Below are 18,077 nucleotides of genomic sequence, written 5' to 3' on the forward strand. Positions count from 1 at the left end.
GTGTGCTTCACTACTACCCACATGCTTCAAGTTAAGCACGTACATGAAATTTTGCAGGCTCAGGCCCTAATATATTAAGCTACTCAGTTAGGGCCAGTTTGCACTCCACTGCCTCATGGATGCACAATGTTGAGGGGCACAAGAAGCCTTCCACCTCATTTCATGTTTGACATCCAGGAGCTGGCCACATGGAATTGTCTTATTCCATATCTGTAAACTGCTCCAAGAGAGCATAGTTTGGCATTTAAAAAAAATGATCTAGAACAACTTTCTCTTTGCTGGTTTCTTGGCTTTCAAAAATCCACAAGAAGTAAAATATCAGCAAATATTTCCAACATTGCTCCCAAGTAGGACTAGCTGCCACAGTGCACAAACGCTTCCAGTGCTGCAGCTGCAACAGGCCATGGCAGATCTCCCAGCAGTCACTGCCTGGCATGAATATTAACTGTTAGCAGCCACCTCCTCTGGTGTGAGTGAATAGTTCTGAATTGCCCCTTGTCAGTGGCAAGACTGCCGTTCTCTGCAGTGGCCTTAGGGTCCTGCCCTATATGGGGCCAAGTTCTGTGGTCTTTCCTTAGTTTATATTTGGTCCTTAACTCAGGCCAAATTCCACTTGTCGCTATAGGAATTTGCTTCAGTAAGGACCAACTGCCAGATTTTTAAAGATATTTAGGTGCCTATCTCCCATGGCTTTGCATGGGAGTTAGGCACCTACTAGGAGTATTGCCTAACTACCTTTAAAAATCTGGCCCCAGGTACAAACTGAGTAAAGGCCTCTGGATTCATCCCATAGGTTTTGTAAAAGGATTTGGGATCCTTAAGGATGAAAGGCTATATAGATGTAAAATATTATTGTGATTATTTTATTAGACGGAATTAGGTAAAATCAAGCCATAGTCCCAAGATCCTAATATCATCATAAAGGGCTGGTTAGTATCCAGAGGGATTGTTTTGAACAGTACTTTTGTCATATGGCTTTGCTGGCTAATTACATTGTGGACTACTACAAAGGGAGATTCAAAACCTGAACTTTGTAGTTCAGCTTATCCATTAAAGCCCAGGCCATGACTCAGCACAGGAGTGGCTCATGCTGGAGTTATTGCCTTTGTGCATTTTATCAGTTCTCACAGGACAGTTCAATTTCCCATGTTTTTAAAGCTTAGCTCATCTAAGATAGTAGAGCAAAAGGTTATATACTTGGCTATAATTACAGGACATTAAAATACACAGAACAGGTGAAAAGTTTATTGGGCTTCACATTGAAAATGGAATCAGCCCAGCAATCTTTGTGTCATTTAGTTTTGTGCTGAAACTCTCATATATGTGAGGTGTGCAAGACTGCAGTAAAAACAGTGGCTGCTATTAATCATCACATCCTTTAGAGGTGGATTTACGAGTTTAGAAACATTTGCATTCCTTCCTATATTAGAAACACATGCCCTTGAACCATAGGCAGATCAGCTATTGGAATGTCTGACCTACTCTCCAGACTGATTGTGGCAGCATGTTGAATTTTGGTCACTGCCTGAAGGAACTGAGGGTTATTTTGGTGATGTTTTGGTGATGGTGATGTTTCTGTGTCCGATAAAGTTGACGGGACACTATGGCAAAGCCACTGCTAGGAGTATTGCTTTCAAGGGCATTACTGCCTACTGTGATGGCATTCAGTATGGTGGCCCTAGTTAATGACAGAATATATGTGAAGTACCCTACGGGGGTGGGGGATTTGATCCACCAGTCCATCCCTAGTTGTAATACAACCCAATATTCTCAAATGTTGCTGTTGGCTATGCAGTGAGGGTTGTGAGAGTGTTAAAGTTGTATTAGATATTACAGGCCTCATCTATTTTTTATATCCGTAATAGACAAGCATCTCTCTTTCAAGTTAAAACAGACTCCTGCTAGAAGTGAGTCTCCTTTGCAGCAGACATTCTTGCTTGGCTAAAAGTACAAGTAGCTTGTCACAAAAAAGTACCATCTCAGAGCCTAATGTAGTGGGGAAAGCTTGGAATGGGCTCAGTTTTCACTGCAGGACTTTTTGAATGAAACATTTGCAAAGCTTGGTGAACTATTTGAGGTTAATAGAAACTGTTGTTTTTTAGTTGGCAACAGCACTGAAATAACAAATTACAGTCCAAAGCCTTGGATCTGATTGAGCTGTGCAAAGAGCAGAACCTGGGGCTTCAGGGCAGAGCAAAGGTGGTATTACATCACCTTTATGCCTTCTTATCCTGAGGCTCAGCAGAGGTTGCGCCAAGTTACAGCTAACTTCAATGGCTGCCAAAGGGCCAGTAGTAGCATCCATGGATTGCCGGAGTGCATCAGTGCTCCAGGCCCCTTTTCTCTTGCCCACACTCCCTATGCTGTGAAGATGACATAGTGGCATGCAGCTGCTGTAGCTCACTCTAGGTGATTCTCATCTGCAAGGGGAGTTGTCAGCTGGCCACTTAGGGGACAGCTGTAAATCTGCTTTGTGCCACTGGGATATTAGAAAGTAGCTATTAACAGGGACCAGGATCTGGCCATGTGAGTTTAGACTTCTGGTTGGATTATTTCTCTCACCTCTCCCATTAGCCTTTTGCAGCTCTTAAAGTCTAGTGCTCCTGCTGTTAGCATGATGAGGAGGGCTTGGCAGTTTCTTTTTCTCTTATTTTCCAGGGGCCTGATCCGCTTTCATAGAACTCGAGAGGCCATCTAGTCCAGTCTCCTGCACTTGTAGCAGGACTAATTATCTAGAACAGAGGTGGGCAAACTACAGCCCACGGGCCACATGCAGCCCGTGGGACTGTCCTGCCCAGTCCTTGAGCTCCTGGTCCAGGAGGCTAGTCCCCAGCTGTCCCCACACCTGCACAGCCTCAGCTCGCTGCGCTGCCAGCACTGTGGTCTGCTGCTCCTGCCGGGAAGCACTGCAGCATGGCTGCCAGTCCTGCCGCTCTGAGCGGCATGGTAAGGGGGCGGGGAGCAGGGGGATTGAATAAGGGGCAGGCAGTTCCGGGGGCCTGTCAGGGGACAGGGAGCGGTTGGATGGGGCGGAGGTTGTCAGGGGACAAAGAGCAGTGGGGGTTGAATAGGGTATGGGAGTCCGGGGGGGGGGGGGCTGTCAGGGGCAGGGAGGTAGAGAGGCATCAGGACATGGGGGGGCAGAAGAGGGAAGTCTTGGTCCTGTCCTTGATCTTGCCCCTAATGTATTTGTAGAATGTTTTCTTGTTAGCCTTTATGGCTCTGGCTAGTTTGAGCTCGTTTTGTCCCTACATACTTGTGTTATTTGTTTATATTCATCCTTTGTAATTTGACCTAGTGTCCACTTTTTGTAGGACTCTGTTTTGATTTTTAGATCATTGAAGATCTCATGGTTAAGGTGCCTATGGCCAAAATTTAAATCATCAAACCCCAACTCAACTGTGCCCTAACCTTGTAGATGTCTAAATCCCCTAGGTGTCTACATTCTCCCACATCTTATGCCTGCCCAGCCCAGTCTGGTAGATCTGCTCAGGGGCCACCCACTGCAAAGGAAAAAGAGGACACAGATCAGAAATGGGGCTCACAGTACTGTATGTCCTTATAATCATCATCTTTTAAACACACCTGGCTCTCTCCCCTTCAGCTCTGGCGTATCTCATGTGTCGTCTTAGATGATAAGTGCTTTGGAGCCGGAATCCTGTCTTTGTACAGCACCTAGCACAAATCAGCTCTTTAGGCAAAAGTGTTCCAACTAGCTCCAACGATAAGGCTGAAGCAGAGCTGGTGGGGGGAGGTGCCCAGATTTCTTAGCTCTCTGTTCTGTGCGATAGCCAAACGGTCATCCTTCTCCTGACAACCTAGGCCCAATTTTCAAATGTAGGCACCAATCCTGCAAACAGTTAACCATGTGATTAGCACAGGCAGCGGGGAGCTAAGGCTAATGAGGGCTCAGCCTTCCCCTCCTCCCCCGAAACTGAGCCACTCCTGTACACTGCCCAGCTTGGCAGGTGAAGCACCAGCTCCAGAGGAGCCAGGGCCAGCAGCAGGATGATCGGGAACAATCCCCAGACCCGGGTAGCAGGAAGTGAGATGAGTCCACGGAACCCCAATGGCGATTCAACCCCTCCCCAAGCAGAGATCAGGCTGGTGCCAGCAAGGGAGACAGAGGGAGGACTGAGGGGCAGGGGAAGGGGCTGCTGAGGTAGGAGCAAGATACAGACACAGCCACTGCTACGGCCACACAGATTCCTGCCACAGACCCTTGCGTGACAGGGTCCTCAGAATACAACCTGGACTGTGGGACCACTGAGCCCTCCAAACCCTAGGCTGCCCCTCACACTGTGGTGCTAATATCAAGCTACCAGCCTCTGACAGGCACTGCACGTACATAGCCATCCACAAGCTATACACCCAACTGAGTTACAAGAATGATCTCCCAGCCATTCATGAGCCATAAATAGAGAGGCTTCAGCCAATGCCCCACCTCAGAACCGTAACGTCTTGCGCTGCTCAAGGACCCCTTGGACAGTGCAAACTCATTAATAAGTTCATCACCTCTTCATAGGAAAGTGGATATGCACCAGCCTTGGTTTTTGATTGAAGTGCTAGGGGAATCTCAGCTCAAATTACAAACGTTGTAGGTAAAATAAAACAGATTTATTAACTACAGAAAGATAGATTGCAAGTGATTATATAAGTAGCAGGCATAGAGAGCACAGAGTTGGTCACCTAGGAAATAAAAATAAATTCACAATCTAACTTAGACTAAGCAAGACTTGAACCAAACTGTCATCCTTCCAGCCTGGGACCAATCTCCCTAAGTCAACGTCTTGATCTTCCAGATGTTGAGGGGGGGGGAGTGAGAGGCTAAGTGATGATGTCACTGCCACTCTTCTTCCAGAGGCTAGAAAGATCCTTGCTGTGATGTGATTAGTCTGCCCAGCCCCATGGAATATGTACCTTCTCTGAGAAGTCTCAGGGATAGTGGATTCTTCTTGATGGGCCATTAACAATGTCTGGGCTCTCCTTTGTTGCAATTGAAAGGCTGGCTATGGGTGTTTCCCAACCTTGCAACATATTTCAGTAGCACATAGAGCAATACTTCCTAACTTCACCTACAATGATACAACAGTACAATCCAACAGGATATTAAGATTCAACAGATCAAGACTTTTAAAAATGATACCTCACAAGGCATGCGTTGTACCAAACATATCATCAGATCACAGTGGTGAATATGGGGGTTCCAGGGTGCTACTTTGAGGTAAAGAATTTTCACTCCCTGAAACGGCCTAAATGCCGCTTTCAAGCAAGTGTGGAAATGCACACCCTAATTCAAGTGCCCGAGTTTTCCACCTATTAAGAAAGTAAATCACTCTTATAGAGACTTTACATAAGTTGCTAATATATTTTTCCAAATGTTGAAGTGGGAACTAGAGAGGGTGAGATTGTGAAAAGCACTCAGCTGTGGCCTATCTCTGCTCCTACTGCAGTGGGTACAGTCAGGCCAAGGCTAAGTGGTTTTGAAAATCCCACCCTTAATGTTGTCTTGTGATTCATCCCTTTAGGGAAGTTACATCGGGTTGTATTTATACTGTAATTTTTTTTGAGAGAGAGAACGGTTTTGTTTTTTAAAACAGACAGAAAATTCAATTATTTTCCTTTAAGCTCCCAGAATCCTGTTTTACTACAACAATCCCACTAAAAGTCACTGCAAGGCCTACATAGCTTTAAGGGCAATAGTTGTTTTAAAAGAAGCTGATTACTTTGTACATATGACACGACTATGCATTTCAACAGGCTCCTATAAAAACAAAACCGTTATTTGTTTCATGAACCTACAAAAAAAAAAATTCTAAGCCCTGAGTCACAATCAGAGCCTGTATGAGATGTTCTAAAGGATTCCTAATGATTATGTACAGGCAGGAAAACACAGCTTTAGGGTGATTAGAGTCTCCCTTAAGTCATGACAAAATCCATTTGTATTAGAAAGACAAAGCTAAAATGACATGTGGACAAGTTATGTAATTAAAATTAAAGGGAAACGTACCCTGCCCCAGCTCGCAGCAGCTCAACCAAAAAAAAAATAAATAAAATAAAACATGCATGGCCAGATCCCCACTGGTGTAAATTGGTATAGCTCTCCATTGAAATCAGATAGTATACTTTTCTAAAAAACATAGTAATGGTCTGCAAAAGGTTAGTAGCAGGTCACTGCAGTTATAGGTTCCTGGCTGACATCTGACCCTTCTGGGTCTCTGCTCATCTGGCAGTTACATAGTAGCACATGCAAAATGTAGTTGATGATCTTTTTAGCCATTTGATTTAGGTACAGACAAATGTCCAAAACCCACTGCTAGAATTGGTACGCTTGTTGGCTTTGAAGAAAACCAAGTGCTGGAGATTCTCATCCCCAAAGTGGCCTTTTTGGTCAGAGCTGAAGCTCATTGCTACCACGAGGTCAGATCAGTTGAGTGCCACATCTTGGCCACTCACTAGACTGCTGTCAGGGGACTTAGGGTATGTCTATACTACCCACTGGATCAGCAGGCAGCAAACGATCCAGCGGGGGGGGTCGATTTATCACGTCTAGTCTAGACGTGATAAATCGACCTCCGAGAGCTCTCCCGTCGACTCCTGTACTCCACCACTGCTAGAGGCGCAGGTGGAGTCGATGGGGGAGCGGCCGCAGTGAAGACACCGCAGGGAGTAGGTCTAAATACGTCGACTTCAGCTATGTTATTCATGTAGCTGAAGTTGCGTAACTTAGATAGATTCCCCCCAGTGTAGACCAGGCCTCAGACACCAGATCCCATATGTTTTAAGCTTCTTGAGACTGAACAAAGTCCAGTCACTGCCATGGGTTCCCTAGGCACATTCATGGGGTGTAGATCTTCTATCTGACATACCCTGCTGGGAGCTTAGACCACAAGGCCCACTGCTCAATCTCTAGCACAAGGTCACAGCCCTCAGACTGCTACCCACCTCGACATCTTAAACATAACCTCTCCCAAAACTCCACCTGCAGTTGTGAACCTTCTGGTTTTACGTGCTCCGGGGGCCTCGGATAAGGTAGAATCCTGTGCAAAGTCTCTATGTGGCCTGTGTTTAACAAACCGGTGACCCCTTTCACATAGCAAGCCTCTGCGTGGGACACCCCTCCCCCCCCTTAAATATATTTTTTTAAAAGTGTTTTTAATTTATAACAGCATTATAAATGCTGGAGGCAAAGCAGGACTCGGGCTGGAGGCTGACAGCTCACGACCCCCATGTATTAACCTCACAACCGCCAGTTTGAGAACCCTGGGTTTTAACATATTATTGCTCTCCCTTTAATAGCACAAGACACCAACAGATTCACACAAAAATAACCTACCCTCATTGCCCTGTCTCAGTTTCCTCACCACCCCAGACCATTCGTTGCGCTGGAGTCAGGGGAGCCATCATTTGTGTTCTGAACAACTGAGCCGCCTTTTCCCAGCTTGTCTCTTTTGACCTCATCTGCTCCATCCCCTTCTCCTCTCCTGCCCAACCTTCCCATGGCTCTTTCAATCTCTTGCATAGGTGACTCAAGGAGCAGCCTTAACAGGTGATCACAAACCACTAGCAGGTGCCAAGTGTCCTTTCCCCTGATAAATCAACATCCTCAGTGGGAGCCAACCTGTTGCCCAGGATGGTGGATGTAGAACAGAGGACCAGCCTGGGTTAATGACCCTCTGTTGTCAGCCCTGTACCTCTCAGAATTTCAGTCCACAGCGGAGGTAAAAGGCAACCGCGAAGGCAACTAGCCTTTGCAGTTAAAATGAAGTTTGCAGCTTGGTAAAACCATGTACACACAGTCCTATTTTAGTCTTGTAATTATAATCAATGCAACAGTGAATCTTCTGAGATGAAAGTAAAGCAACCGTATAATCAAAATGAAGAGGTAGAATTGTAGGTCAGAAATTACAGTTTTTTAAAAAAATACATTAACTGCATATGAAAGAACTTTTGTTACAGAAGAGTCAGACTGAAATAGAGTTTTTGTTTTTTTGTTTTTGTTTTTCTTTAGGAGTGGTTTTTTTTGCACTGAAGTTATACTGGTTATCAAATCACCCTCTTGCCCTTCTACAGTGTTTAAGCAGCCACTGTGGGAAGACAGTCACTCTGCTAATGAAGGGACTAATTAAGACATGTGTAACCAGTCAATGCTGTCTTCATACAAAGGGACTGGCAATCAACCAGCACCACTCGTGAAGTAGCACTTGCTGGTTTGATTTGAACTTAGAACTAATGGGTCTCATTTTCAGAGGGGCTGAGCACCTGCAGTTCCCATTGACTTCGAGGGGGGTAAGAGGGATTTGCAAAAGCACCTGACCCATTCAGGCACACAAAGGCCTTTGACTTTCAACAGATTTTTGCTTTAAATCCTGCAGGTGCTTTTGAAAAGCTCCTCTAAGAGTGTTCACTACCTCTGAAAAATCAGGCCCAGTTTGTTTGTAATAGCAGCTCATGGAGAAGGCAGCAGCCATACGAGGTTCTAGCCTGCAACAGAATATGCTGCCTTGAATGCAGCAGAGTGGACTAGATGACCTAGTGAGGTCCCTTCCAGTCCTACACTTCTGTGGTTCTCTGCTTAAGACTTGCAGCCAATTTACTCATTTTTTCATACCTCATAATAATCTGAAAGCACATCTAAAAATGAATTTTAAGTAGCTGCTGCATAGAGCTGTCTACAGATACCCAGCAGCCTAGATTACTTTCCTTCTCTGATGAGTGGCCTGAACAAGACAGACAGTTTCATTGAAGTGCTTGTTTAATCTAAGCTTAGAAAAACCTGCAAAAATAAAGGCTACCAGCTAAACATGCGGCCAGCTTGCTTCCAATTACAAGGACCAGTCACTTTCCTCAGGTCAGTTGCATCTTAGATCTCATACCAGGAACAACACTTCCGTCCAGCTCCTTGCTCTGCCCAGTAGTACCATCTCTTCTCTTCTACTCCAGATTTGCTTTACTTCCTCACAAAAAGAGAATATTGCACCTGCTCACTGTCTAAGTGGAACTGACCCGCAGGTGTAAGGAAAGCAGGATTCTGCCCGTCAAAGTGAATGCTCTTGGGGGCAGGGTCTGTCTTTTTGTTCTGTTTGTACATCACCTTGCACAATGAAGTACTGCTCCATGCTGAGTGCTCCTAGGCACTATGGTAACACAAATAAAAATAAGAAACTGACGGTATTTGTGTAAACTATTTGCAGATTACTTCAGCCCTGGGGGCACGCATTATCTGGCAGAAGGCACTAAGCGAATGGCCCCATGTGCTTGGAAAGGAGAATCCCTTCAATAAACAGATTGAAGATGTGTTCAAAGATCAAGGGGGACACTGAGTTCAACATTGCCTGAGCCATGCAGCACTGTCTATTCTTACTAGTGTCTTCTAGGCTGCAAGGAAAAGAAACAAAGCCAGCCTCTTTTGGCCAGATGACGTAAGAGCCATCTTTCCAAAAAGTGTTGCATCTCATCTGCAAAGCCACATACGTGAGTAACCTAGGCTTTAGCTTTGGTTATGTATAGAGTCATGAAAATGAATCAATAGATGTTTGCCGACAGGACTATTTAACCACCTCAATTTGCAAATCCACAACAGGGCTTTCTCTGCCTCTACTAAATTGAAGAAGCCTACCTCAGATTTCTTTGGTGATCTCCCTGTGGATGACTTTGAATGGTTAATCCGATCAAACAAAAACTCATTGATGTTGCCATAAATTGTATGTAACGGTTGGTGTGGCTGTGTCAATCTATTATTAAAACTGCTATTTGCTTATTAAAAATGTGCCATGGAGGACTATGAAACAGAATTTTGATTTGCCTGGCAGCACTAAGTCAATCTGATTGGGCAGAGGTGTTTCCCCTGCCCCCATTGAGAGTATGTAGGGTCCACCTTGACAACCCGTTATGCATTTGGAAAAAAGATATACTTAAACTCTGAAAAAAGTAGTATTATTTACACTGTTTGTGAGTTGTCAAAGTCACACAAAAATACTGGGGCCAACCTGCAGCCTTTACTCACATGAGGAAGCTTTTGAAGCTAAGAAGGGGTCAGCTCAGGTTAGGACTCTATATATAAGTGATGGAGGGTTGGATCCATTGGTAGCAGTGACCTCACGGCAAGCCGGTAAAGGTAGCAATCACCTGCCTTTTTAAACAAAAAGTTACAAAGTTAGACTTTGCATAAAACAGCCCTAATGAAGAAGAGTTCATGCCCCTTATTCCATTCTTTATGCCAATCTATACATGAGCAGTGCTAGCCAATAGGAAAAATCTGTTAAACGAGCATACCTCAGTCCATATAATGTAGTTAAGGCGTAAAAAAATACAGCCTGTGATCAGATTGTAAGCTCTCTGGTGCAGGGACGGTCTTTATTCTCTGTTTTGTACAGTGCTTAGCACAATGGGGTCCTAGTCCATAACGGAGGCTCCCAGATCGTAGGTAATATGGCCTAAGCTTGCAAGCTTCTGAGTGCATGTAACTCATATTGAAGTCAGTGTGAGATAAGGCTGCTCAGTACTGCAGGTAAGCTGGGGGTGAGTTGTAACTACTGTGTCCGCTGCTATTGAGTGAGCTGTCAAGCTGGCAGGGCACAAACCCCAATTGGCTGTGGGTTCTATACTTAGATTTCATCACAGCCTGCTCTTCTCCCATGGCCCCACCCACACTGCACCTCTTCCCCTCCCTCTTCTCATACCTTTTCACTCCTTGAAAGGCCGGCAGGGCAGGGGGGAGAAATGGGACTGCAAGGGGATGGGGTGGAGAGAAAGGGGCAGGATAGCCCCTCAGGGAGAGGGTGAAGAGGTGCAGGTGGCAGGCAGGGCACCTTGGGGGAGTGTCAGAAGGGGCATGAGCAATGGGCAGGCCTCGGGGGCAAGCAGGAATGGGTGAACCTCCAGGGCAGGAGGCTGAACAGGGAGTAGGGGCATGGTCCAAGCACTAATGGGTCCCCCCTACTTCCAGCACTCCAGCCCAGCCTCCTCAAGTGCAGGAGTCATATGCCATTCATCTGAGCTATATACAAGTCCCTTAAATCTAATCCAGGCTAAACACTGGGGCTCTCTTGCTTATGCCTAGAAAACCTGCCCTCAAGTACCAGCCAGCTACAGTTCCTTCATGTCAGGGCTTTTTATTACTCCCCTACCCCTGCTTTGAGTTGCAAACTTAGCTGGTGGGAAGAAAGCACTCAAAAACACTTTTGTCCTCTGATGTTTGAGAATAGTTTGGAGTCAAGGTGCATTTCCTGGGGGACGTGACCTAGCACCTTCTGTTGGAAGCCAGCATTTCACTCTAATAATCTCTTTCCTGTCTGGTGATTTACAGAGGCTTATAATTCAAACACTTAATACCATTAAAAAAAATTAAAATATCAGTTCCCATTTAAACCACTTTTTCCTCTTGTCACACTCACTGAGGTGCTACAGTCAGCAGCCCAGATTCAAAGCACATGGGAACAAATTTAATTTTTTTAAAAAAGGAATTATTGTATTTTAACTAGTCACTTTCAAGCCCCTCAAATAGCTTTTATAGTTCACATTTAAGAGGATTAAAGAGAAAAGTCACTGAAATATAACCACTGAAAATTTAAACAACTGCTTACTGATAAACTAATGAAGCATGTTTCTGCTCACTGCAAGCCTACATGACTCAATTGCTGCACTGGATTGTATTTCTCACATCAGCCTGTGATGGGATCTGAGTACACCATGTATTTACAAACTAAAATTTAGAAATGCACTATTCTTTTATTCTTCCACTGATAAAGCTCCCTTTGTACAGTAAGACCTACTCTATAGATCTCAGTTTTCCAAAGTTTTAAAAACACTTCCATACACAAAATTTTGGATCCAATCTCTTGCTGTTTTATTAGGGCTGGAAGCTAGCTATAGAAGGATGGGAGTCCCTGGCTTTCTGTTGAGACAAAGATCCCATTTCTAGTTTTGGAGTTGCAAGATATCAAATATACCCATCACTGTGCAGGAATTATGTTGGCAATAGAAGGGTTAAGCTGCTCAGGAGTTTGGACTGCTTGCAATTCAAAAAGAGATTGCTTGTGAACAGCATGCAAATGAAGTGGTCAGAAGTTTAAAATAGAGTCCAAAGTTTTCATTTCAATAAAATTTAAATTCACAGACAGGCCTGATAAAAAAAAGCAGGGAGGGCAGTTTTCTTTTCATATTGAATTCTGAAGTACCTACATTTCATATGTCATCAGCTCCATTACCCTCAACTTGAGAGGTGTCCCTTGACACTGCTTTGAGCATTGCTTATGTTTTGAGTGTGTCCATCACTGGTGGCCAAGAGACTTTCTTTGCCATTTTCCTGCTGTTCACTTGTGAAAGAAGATGGTGCATAAACTTGGAGATTATGCTCTATCTGGATAGAGGACTTTAGACAGTGGAAGTTCAAGCTTCATGCTGCCCTGCCAACATGCTTCAGTCCTGATCAGGTTGGACCACCGCTAGTCTCCATACCCAACACTTGGTCTCTGATAAAGTTGCCAGGAGGGTAGAGGTCTGTAGCATGATTACTTGACCTCTGAACTGGAGTGAATGTATCAAACAAACAGACCAGACAATTGTCAGATCACTACAGACTTAGTATGGTATGGGCCAGACATCAGCAATGCATCTTGTTTTCTATATACAAGTCAGTCTTTCCCTCCACTGAGCACAACCCAATCCACCATCTGTACATGGACTAGAAGCCCTGAAATGTTATCTACTTCCTTCAGAGCCACTCTTCTCCCCCCTCCAATCCAAAGTTTACTTCTATTACTGTAGGCGACCCATTTCTGAGAAGCTTACTCAGTGTTTTTATTCTTTACATAAAGGGAATAAAATAAATCTTAATACATCATTCTGAAATATTTAAGACACAAAAAAACTAGATTCAAGAGCGATAGTACAAAATGACAGGATGAAAGAGGTATGGGTGACAGAATTTAGTGTTTCAAGTGTGAAAATTTAACAGTTCATAGCAATTTAAAAGTACACTACTGCACTCGCAGTCGTGCTATAGTACTTTACACTAAGCCCAGTGGAAAGCTTGTGAACATTGCATATTTGGACTTTAACTGAGTAGTTCTGCCATTTTACAGATGGCCTGAAGTACAGTACGTTTTACCTGCACTTACAGCCAACTCTATGGTATTCCTTATGGCCAGAAAAGTATTAGTTGGGATATAGCAGCGCTTTTTTTTTTTTTTAAATAAAACTCAGACAATTTTACAATATATTTTCCTAGTGCTCAAATGCGGAATAGTGAGAATTATAGTCTGTACAAATCATGAGATTCCAGAACCAAACATTTGGGCAGTTTGAAACTAAATTTATAAAACCCTAGTAAAATATTCAAGACTTCTATGAAAATGTGCAACATACCGCATACATAATTCAACTCCTGTAAACCACATAGCGTGTGCCATGCACTTGTCCATAAACTGGTTTGTATAAGAAATGGCAGACAAGATTAAGAATGTAAGAAACAGTTATGGATGTATCTGTACATTTTTTGTTCTGCTCACAAGTAGTTTCCACAAGCGAAAGTTTATACTGCGTGCTGTAAAGTGCACAAAACTGGCAACTTTTATGCCTAATGAAGAACTACTGAAAACCTCAAAGCATTGAAGTTCCTTCCTGCTTCAGCACTCTACCTAGTAAACTGTGTGTACTGAGGAGTCACTGTTCCCTTAAGGAAAATACAGTTAACTAGTACACTTGTGTTTTACAAGAAATTTCTGATTTCCTGTGATAAACCTAAGTCCTGATTTAGCTGTTTCAGAATAAACTGATATTTTAAGAGAACATACTAAGCTGTATAGATTTCCAAGAAGTAGAGGTTTATAAAAATATTTAGCACATTCAAAGAACTTAATTGCTTCCTATCACACTCATAAATGTTAGGGAAAAAAAGATCAGTTAAAATTCTAATAGAGAAATACAAATACTGCATAATATAGTCCTGTATAATGAATGGCACATACTCTTCCAGATTTAAAGCATAAAGTATAAGTAACCCAGAGGACCTTAGACAATCCTACATATAAAAGGATTTATAATATAATTTGTGTTTGTTTTCTTGTACATAAAATCTCATGGCAATTTTCCTCATCGTTTCAAGGCTTTCCAATAGGTTTATAGCATGCATCAGGCTGCCACATACGAAGGTCAACAAGAACTTGGTTGAGTTTTTGCATCCAAAGGTTACGCTCTTCTTTAGTATCAGCGGATAACCAGTTCCTTAAAAAAAAAAAAAAAAAAAAAAATTAATAAGATCTGTTGCTACATCCTTCCCACTCTCCATCCAAGTCACTAAGGCCAACCAGCCTTCCGAAAAAGTCCTGTTAGTCCTCCAACCAATCAAGACTCAGAGCTCAGAAAAAATGAAGGGGGGGAAAAAACAAAAAACAAAACAAACACACTTGTCCGCCACACACAGTGCTGTCAGACAAACTATAGGACACTAATACTGCTCTCAAAATGAGAGCTGCGGTTCCTCATTCTCACAAGACTGGATGTGAGCAGAACAGCAAAACAGAACTAAACAAAATGGCTCAAGATTAACCCACTCAGTGTCTTAACATGGCAGTTGATAATGGTCCTATTCAAATTCTGAAGATCAACAGCATCATAGCCTGTTAATATCAATCCTAATACGCTGCAGAAAGGTTACAGTTCATATTTATTCACTTACTTGGTAACACAGAGAGTGTCTTTACATTGGCTGACCAGAGTCTCTCTATCCTCTTCCCTCTGAGGTCGGACAGTGATTAGCTCAAAAGTGTTGGGTCGGGCACAGAACTCTCGGTTGGCTGGTTCAATCTGACGATTAGTGCAGTTAGCCAAGTTTATCCGGCCCATAGGATGCTGAAAGTTAGTGGAAAAGTCAGGTTATAGCAAACAGGATTTGTAATTCTACATAACACTGTTTGCCAATAGGTATCCTATGACGTGCACCCAGAACAGATTTTCCACCCATACATGAACAGGGTTCACTTCACCCAAAAGTTGAAACAGCCATATCTGGAGTGGGAGATTGCAGATATTACAGTGGAATAAGCAAGCCCTACCCTGCCATGTACTACATGGCTGCAGAATTCAATACTTACTACAGAACTATGCACCAGCATCTATTTAAATTTTCAGAGTTGAATGACATAATGGGGGGGTGGGCGGGGAAGAGTCAGACAATTATTGAATTACAATTGTCAACATCACATGTCAAAATATACAAAATAAATATCCCTAAATCAAACTATGTTCTCAAGAAGCACTTTTCTTACTTCACCTATCTGTAAATTTAAATCACCATCATCTATGGAAAAAAATGGTTGGTTGGTTGGTTGGTTGGTTGGTTGGTGTGTGTGTACTGTGAAATTGACATTTATCAACAAAAATCAAATCCTTCCAAACCTAGTTATTAGTCACAAAGATAGCTTTGGAAGTATGAACCAAAGCTGATGCAGTGATGGTTGCCCAAATCTACTGAAAGCCTGAAATAGTAGCATTGAGATGTAAACTGCACCATTCATTTTAGTGTACAGCATGATTCTATAGCCACAGGATTTGGTGTAAGGAAAGTTAGTTGTATTACATTGTATGATCCCTGCACTGTTCCACAGAGGCAGAGCTATAGTCTCGGCTTGCAGCTAGGGAGCCACGAGAACAAGAAGGGTAGGGCTCACAAGCTGAGCAGATGAGCCACATAAGGGATTTCCCTTGACACATGGGGAAGAAGGTTATGAGCTGGGCTACCGAAAAAACTACGGAGGTTTTCTTAGAAAGGCCAACCTAAGACGACCTATGGTTTAAAGTAATCATTGACAAATTTTAATGTTATTGGAGCCATAGTTCTGATTGGGAATGAAAGACTGAGATAGAGCAAGTTAACTATGCCACCGAATGTAGGGGTTCTTGCCATGGTATACACAAGATCTTGTGTATGGGCCAGTAGGAAGAACAGTGACTCAACAACAACAAAAAAATTACATGCTGTTAATAATGTTACCTATTACCATAGCTGCCCTGCCCACAGTTTTTAGAAAGAGGCAATGATACAACCTGGAAGACTTGATACAAGGAAGTTTGGGAAGCAATCCCAAAGCTCCTTAGACAGCAAGGTCTGGAGAACTTTCCTATCCAAGTCATCTTTCAGGCTGTAAAATACAGTATAATCTCTCCCAGCCAGCAGGGAGGAAGAGTACATGATTCATTATGGCAAAGCTGGCCAGTGCACTGTCTTCTGCTAACAGGGAGATGCTATATCTATGCATGCGAACTGGCATAGAAAGCCCAAGAGATCCAGTGTTTGACCCAGAATTTTAAGAGGAGATTTGTGCTTTGACAATAAATTAGTCTTTTAATGGTAAACTGCCTAAGTGAGTCAAAAAACACCTTGAAGGGAGCCCTCAGGAGTTAAAAACATTTACATACACATGTAGAACCAGACTGAGGAGCCAAGAGGGGTCCAAATCAATGAGAGATGAACCTTTCTGATTTGGGCCATTAGCTAAAGAGTAACAAACTGTCTACAAGGTGTGTGTTTAAGCACCATACACTCAACCACATTAAGGAGCTGCAAGACTACAAGCCATAGTTGTAACATGGTTTGGTAAATTCCATACGCAGTAAATCATGCTATAAATACAGTTGGGCCCCTACTATGGTAAAGCATACTGCTTAAAAGTAAGCTTTATGGACGGGGTTTGTCAGACTAAGGATGCTGTTCTTCCTGACAAACTTGAAGTAATCCACATATATCATTTAAATGAAACTTGCTTATTAGAGTTGTCAGGGGTGTTACATCACCTCTTAAATTGAACAACAAGACACATCAATCATCAGACAAGATCACTAACAGAAAAAGCTTTAAATCCTGAAAATTAAATAGAGAAAATGAGGACCTGCTGCCCCACTACCATGGAAACTGCTACCAACTTTAGGATCTGCCTCTCGGTTTTTGTCCTGGGTTATACAGAAGTTAATCAAATTGAGAGAAGAGTTATCTTGCACACCCCACCCCAAAAAGCTTCAAGAGCTTAGGTTTATAAGGACTAACTCTGCATCAGTAAAAGATGAATGCAGGATTAAGGGAAAACAGATACTGTGAAATATTTCAGATTAAGAATCCCCACATTAAGCAATATAATAGGTGGATTATAAACTACATTACCTTTCGCTTTTCATCATCTGGATATGTCCAATAAGAGATGCAGTTTCCAAAAAGCACACACCAGCGCCGATGCCAAGCCCCAAATCCACTAACATCTTCAAACATTGTCTAAAAAGAAAAATTAAGTGACCTGTGTGACTTAGACATGTTCTACACACCAGTTTATCCTGGTTTAAACTATGTTGGTTAATCATACTGCTATAAGCACCTTTATGTCGACCACTGTGTCGTTTGTTTGGGGGTTTTTTTTTTGGGGGGGGGGGGGCAGGAAGGGAGCACACCACTTTAATGATATTAGTATATTAAATTTGTGTATAGTCAAGGCTGTAGTAAATCAGAGGCTAGATCTTGCCTTTAGACACAGTAGGGCAGATTTTCAAGAGTTCAGCACCCAGCATGCTGAGCTTTCGAAATCTGGCAGTGTCATGGTATCCCTATGCATTTAGGAACCAGAGGATAGTATTGGCCACCACCAGCACTTAGAATTCACTATACATGTGACATTTCCTCCCATCTCTCGCCTCAATATTAAAACATGTTTTGTCTTCCCAGAATACTTAATTCTCGTATAGGGCTTTTCACAAGATCCGATTCACTGCTAAGAGCTGGCATTTGTAATGACCATGATGTGACACCAGGTTGCCTTCCACAGACCTCACATCCAATAAGCTTTTTTATGTGAAAAAGCTGTTGATGTGCGTATTGAGCTTTTTTATTTAACACACACCTGCAATCTAGAAGTTAATCCTAGATTTAGAGTGCTGCTACCCCCAATATTTCAAAAAAAACCAAAAAAAAGTTAAGAAGTTAGTTTAAAAGATAAACTTTTTAATAAATAAAATGATCTTCTAGCACTGAATTGCAAGCATCTCAAGGTGTTGGCTAGAATAGTGGTTTTCAACCTCTGGTCCGTGGACTT

General features: G+C 42.9%; 2 protein-coding genes across 8 annotated transcripts in view; one reads left to right on the forward strand and one right to left on the reverse strand.

Annotated features, from left to right (window-relative positions):
• Window positions 1–9,800, forward strand: part of AOAH (acyloxyacyl hydrolase) — a 135,576-nt gene extending 125,776 nt beyond the window's left edge. For all 5 annotated transcript variants that reach the window (XM_073332890.2, XM_073332885.2, XM_073332887.2 and 2 more), the window contains one exon: window positions 9,195–9,800. In XM_073332890.2, coding sequence (XP_073188991.2) covers window positions 9,195–9,283 — 89 coding nt within the window. In that variant the 3' untranslated portion in view covers window positions 9,284–9,800. The remainder of the gene's footprint in view (window positions 1–9,194) is intronic.
• A 2,981-nt stretch (window positions 9,801–12,781) lies between these two features.
• Window positions 12,782–18,077, reverse strand: part of ANLN (anillin, actin binding protein) — a 41,754-nt gene continuing 36,458 nt past the window's right edge. For all 3 annotated transcript variants that reach the window (XM_073332883.2, XM_073332882.2, XM_073332881.2), the window contains 3 exons: window positions 17,159–17,266; window positions 14,681–14,853; window positions 12,782–14,226 (listed from right to left, as the gene is read on the reverse strand). In XM_073332883.2, coding sequence (XP_073188984.2) covers window positions 14,103–14,226; window positions 14,681–14,853; window positions 17,159–17,266 — 405 coding nt within the window. In that variant the 3' untranslated portion in view covers window positions 12,782–14,102. The remainder of the gene's footprint in view (window positions 14,227–14,680; window positions 14,854–17,158; window positions 17,267–18,077) is intronic.

This window comes from Lepidochelys kempii, chromosome 2 (genome assembly GCF_965140285.1).
Source record: "Lepidochelys kempii isolate rLepKem1 chromosome 2, rLepKem1.hap1, whole genome shotgun sequence".
Classification (NCBI taxonomy): domain Eukaryota; kingdom Metazoa; phylum Chordata; order Testudines; family Cheloniidae; genus Lepidochelys; species Lepidochelys kempii.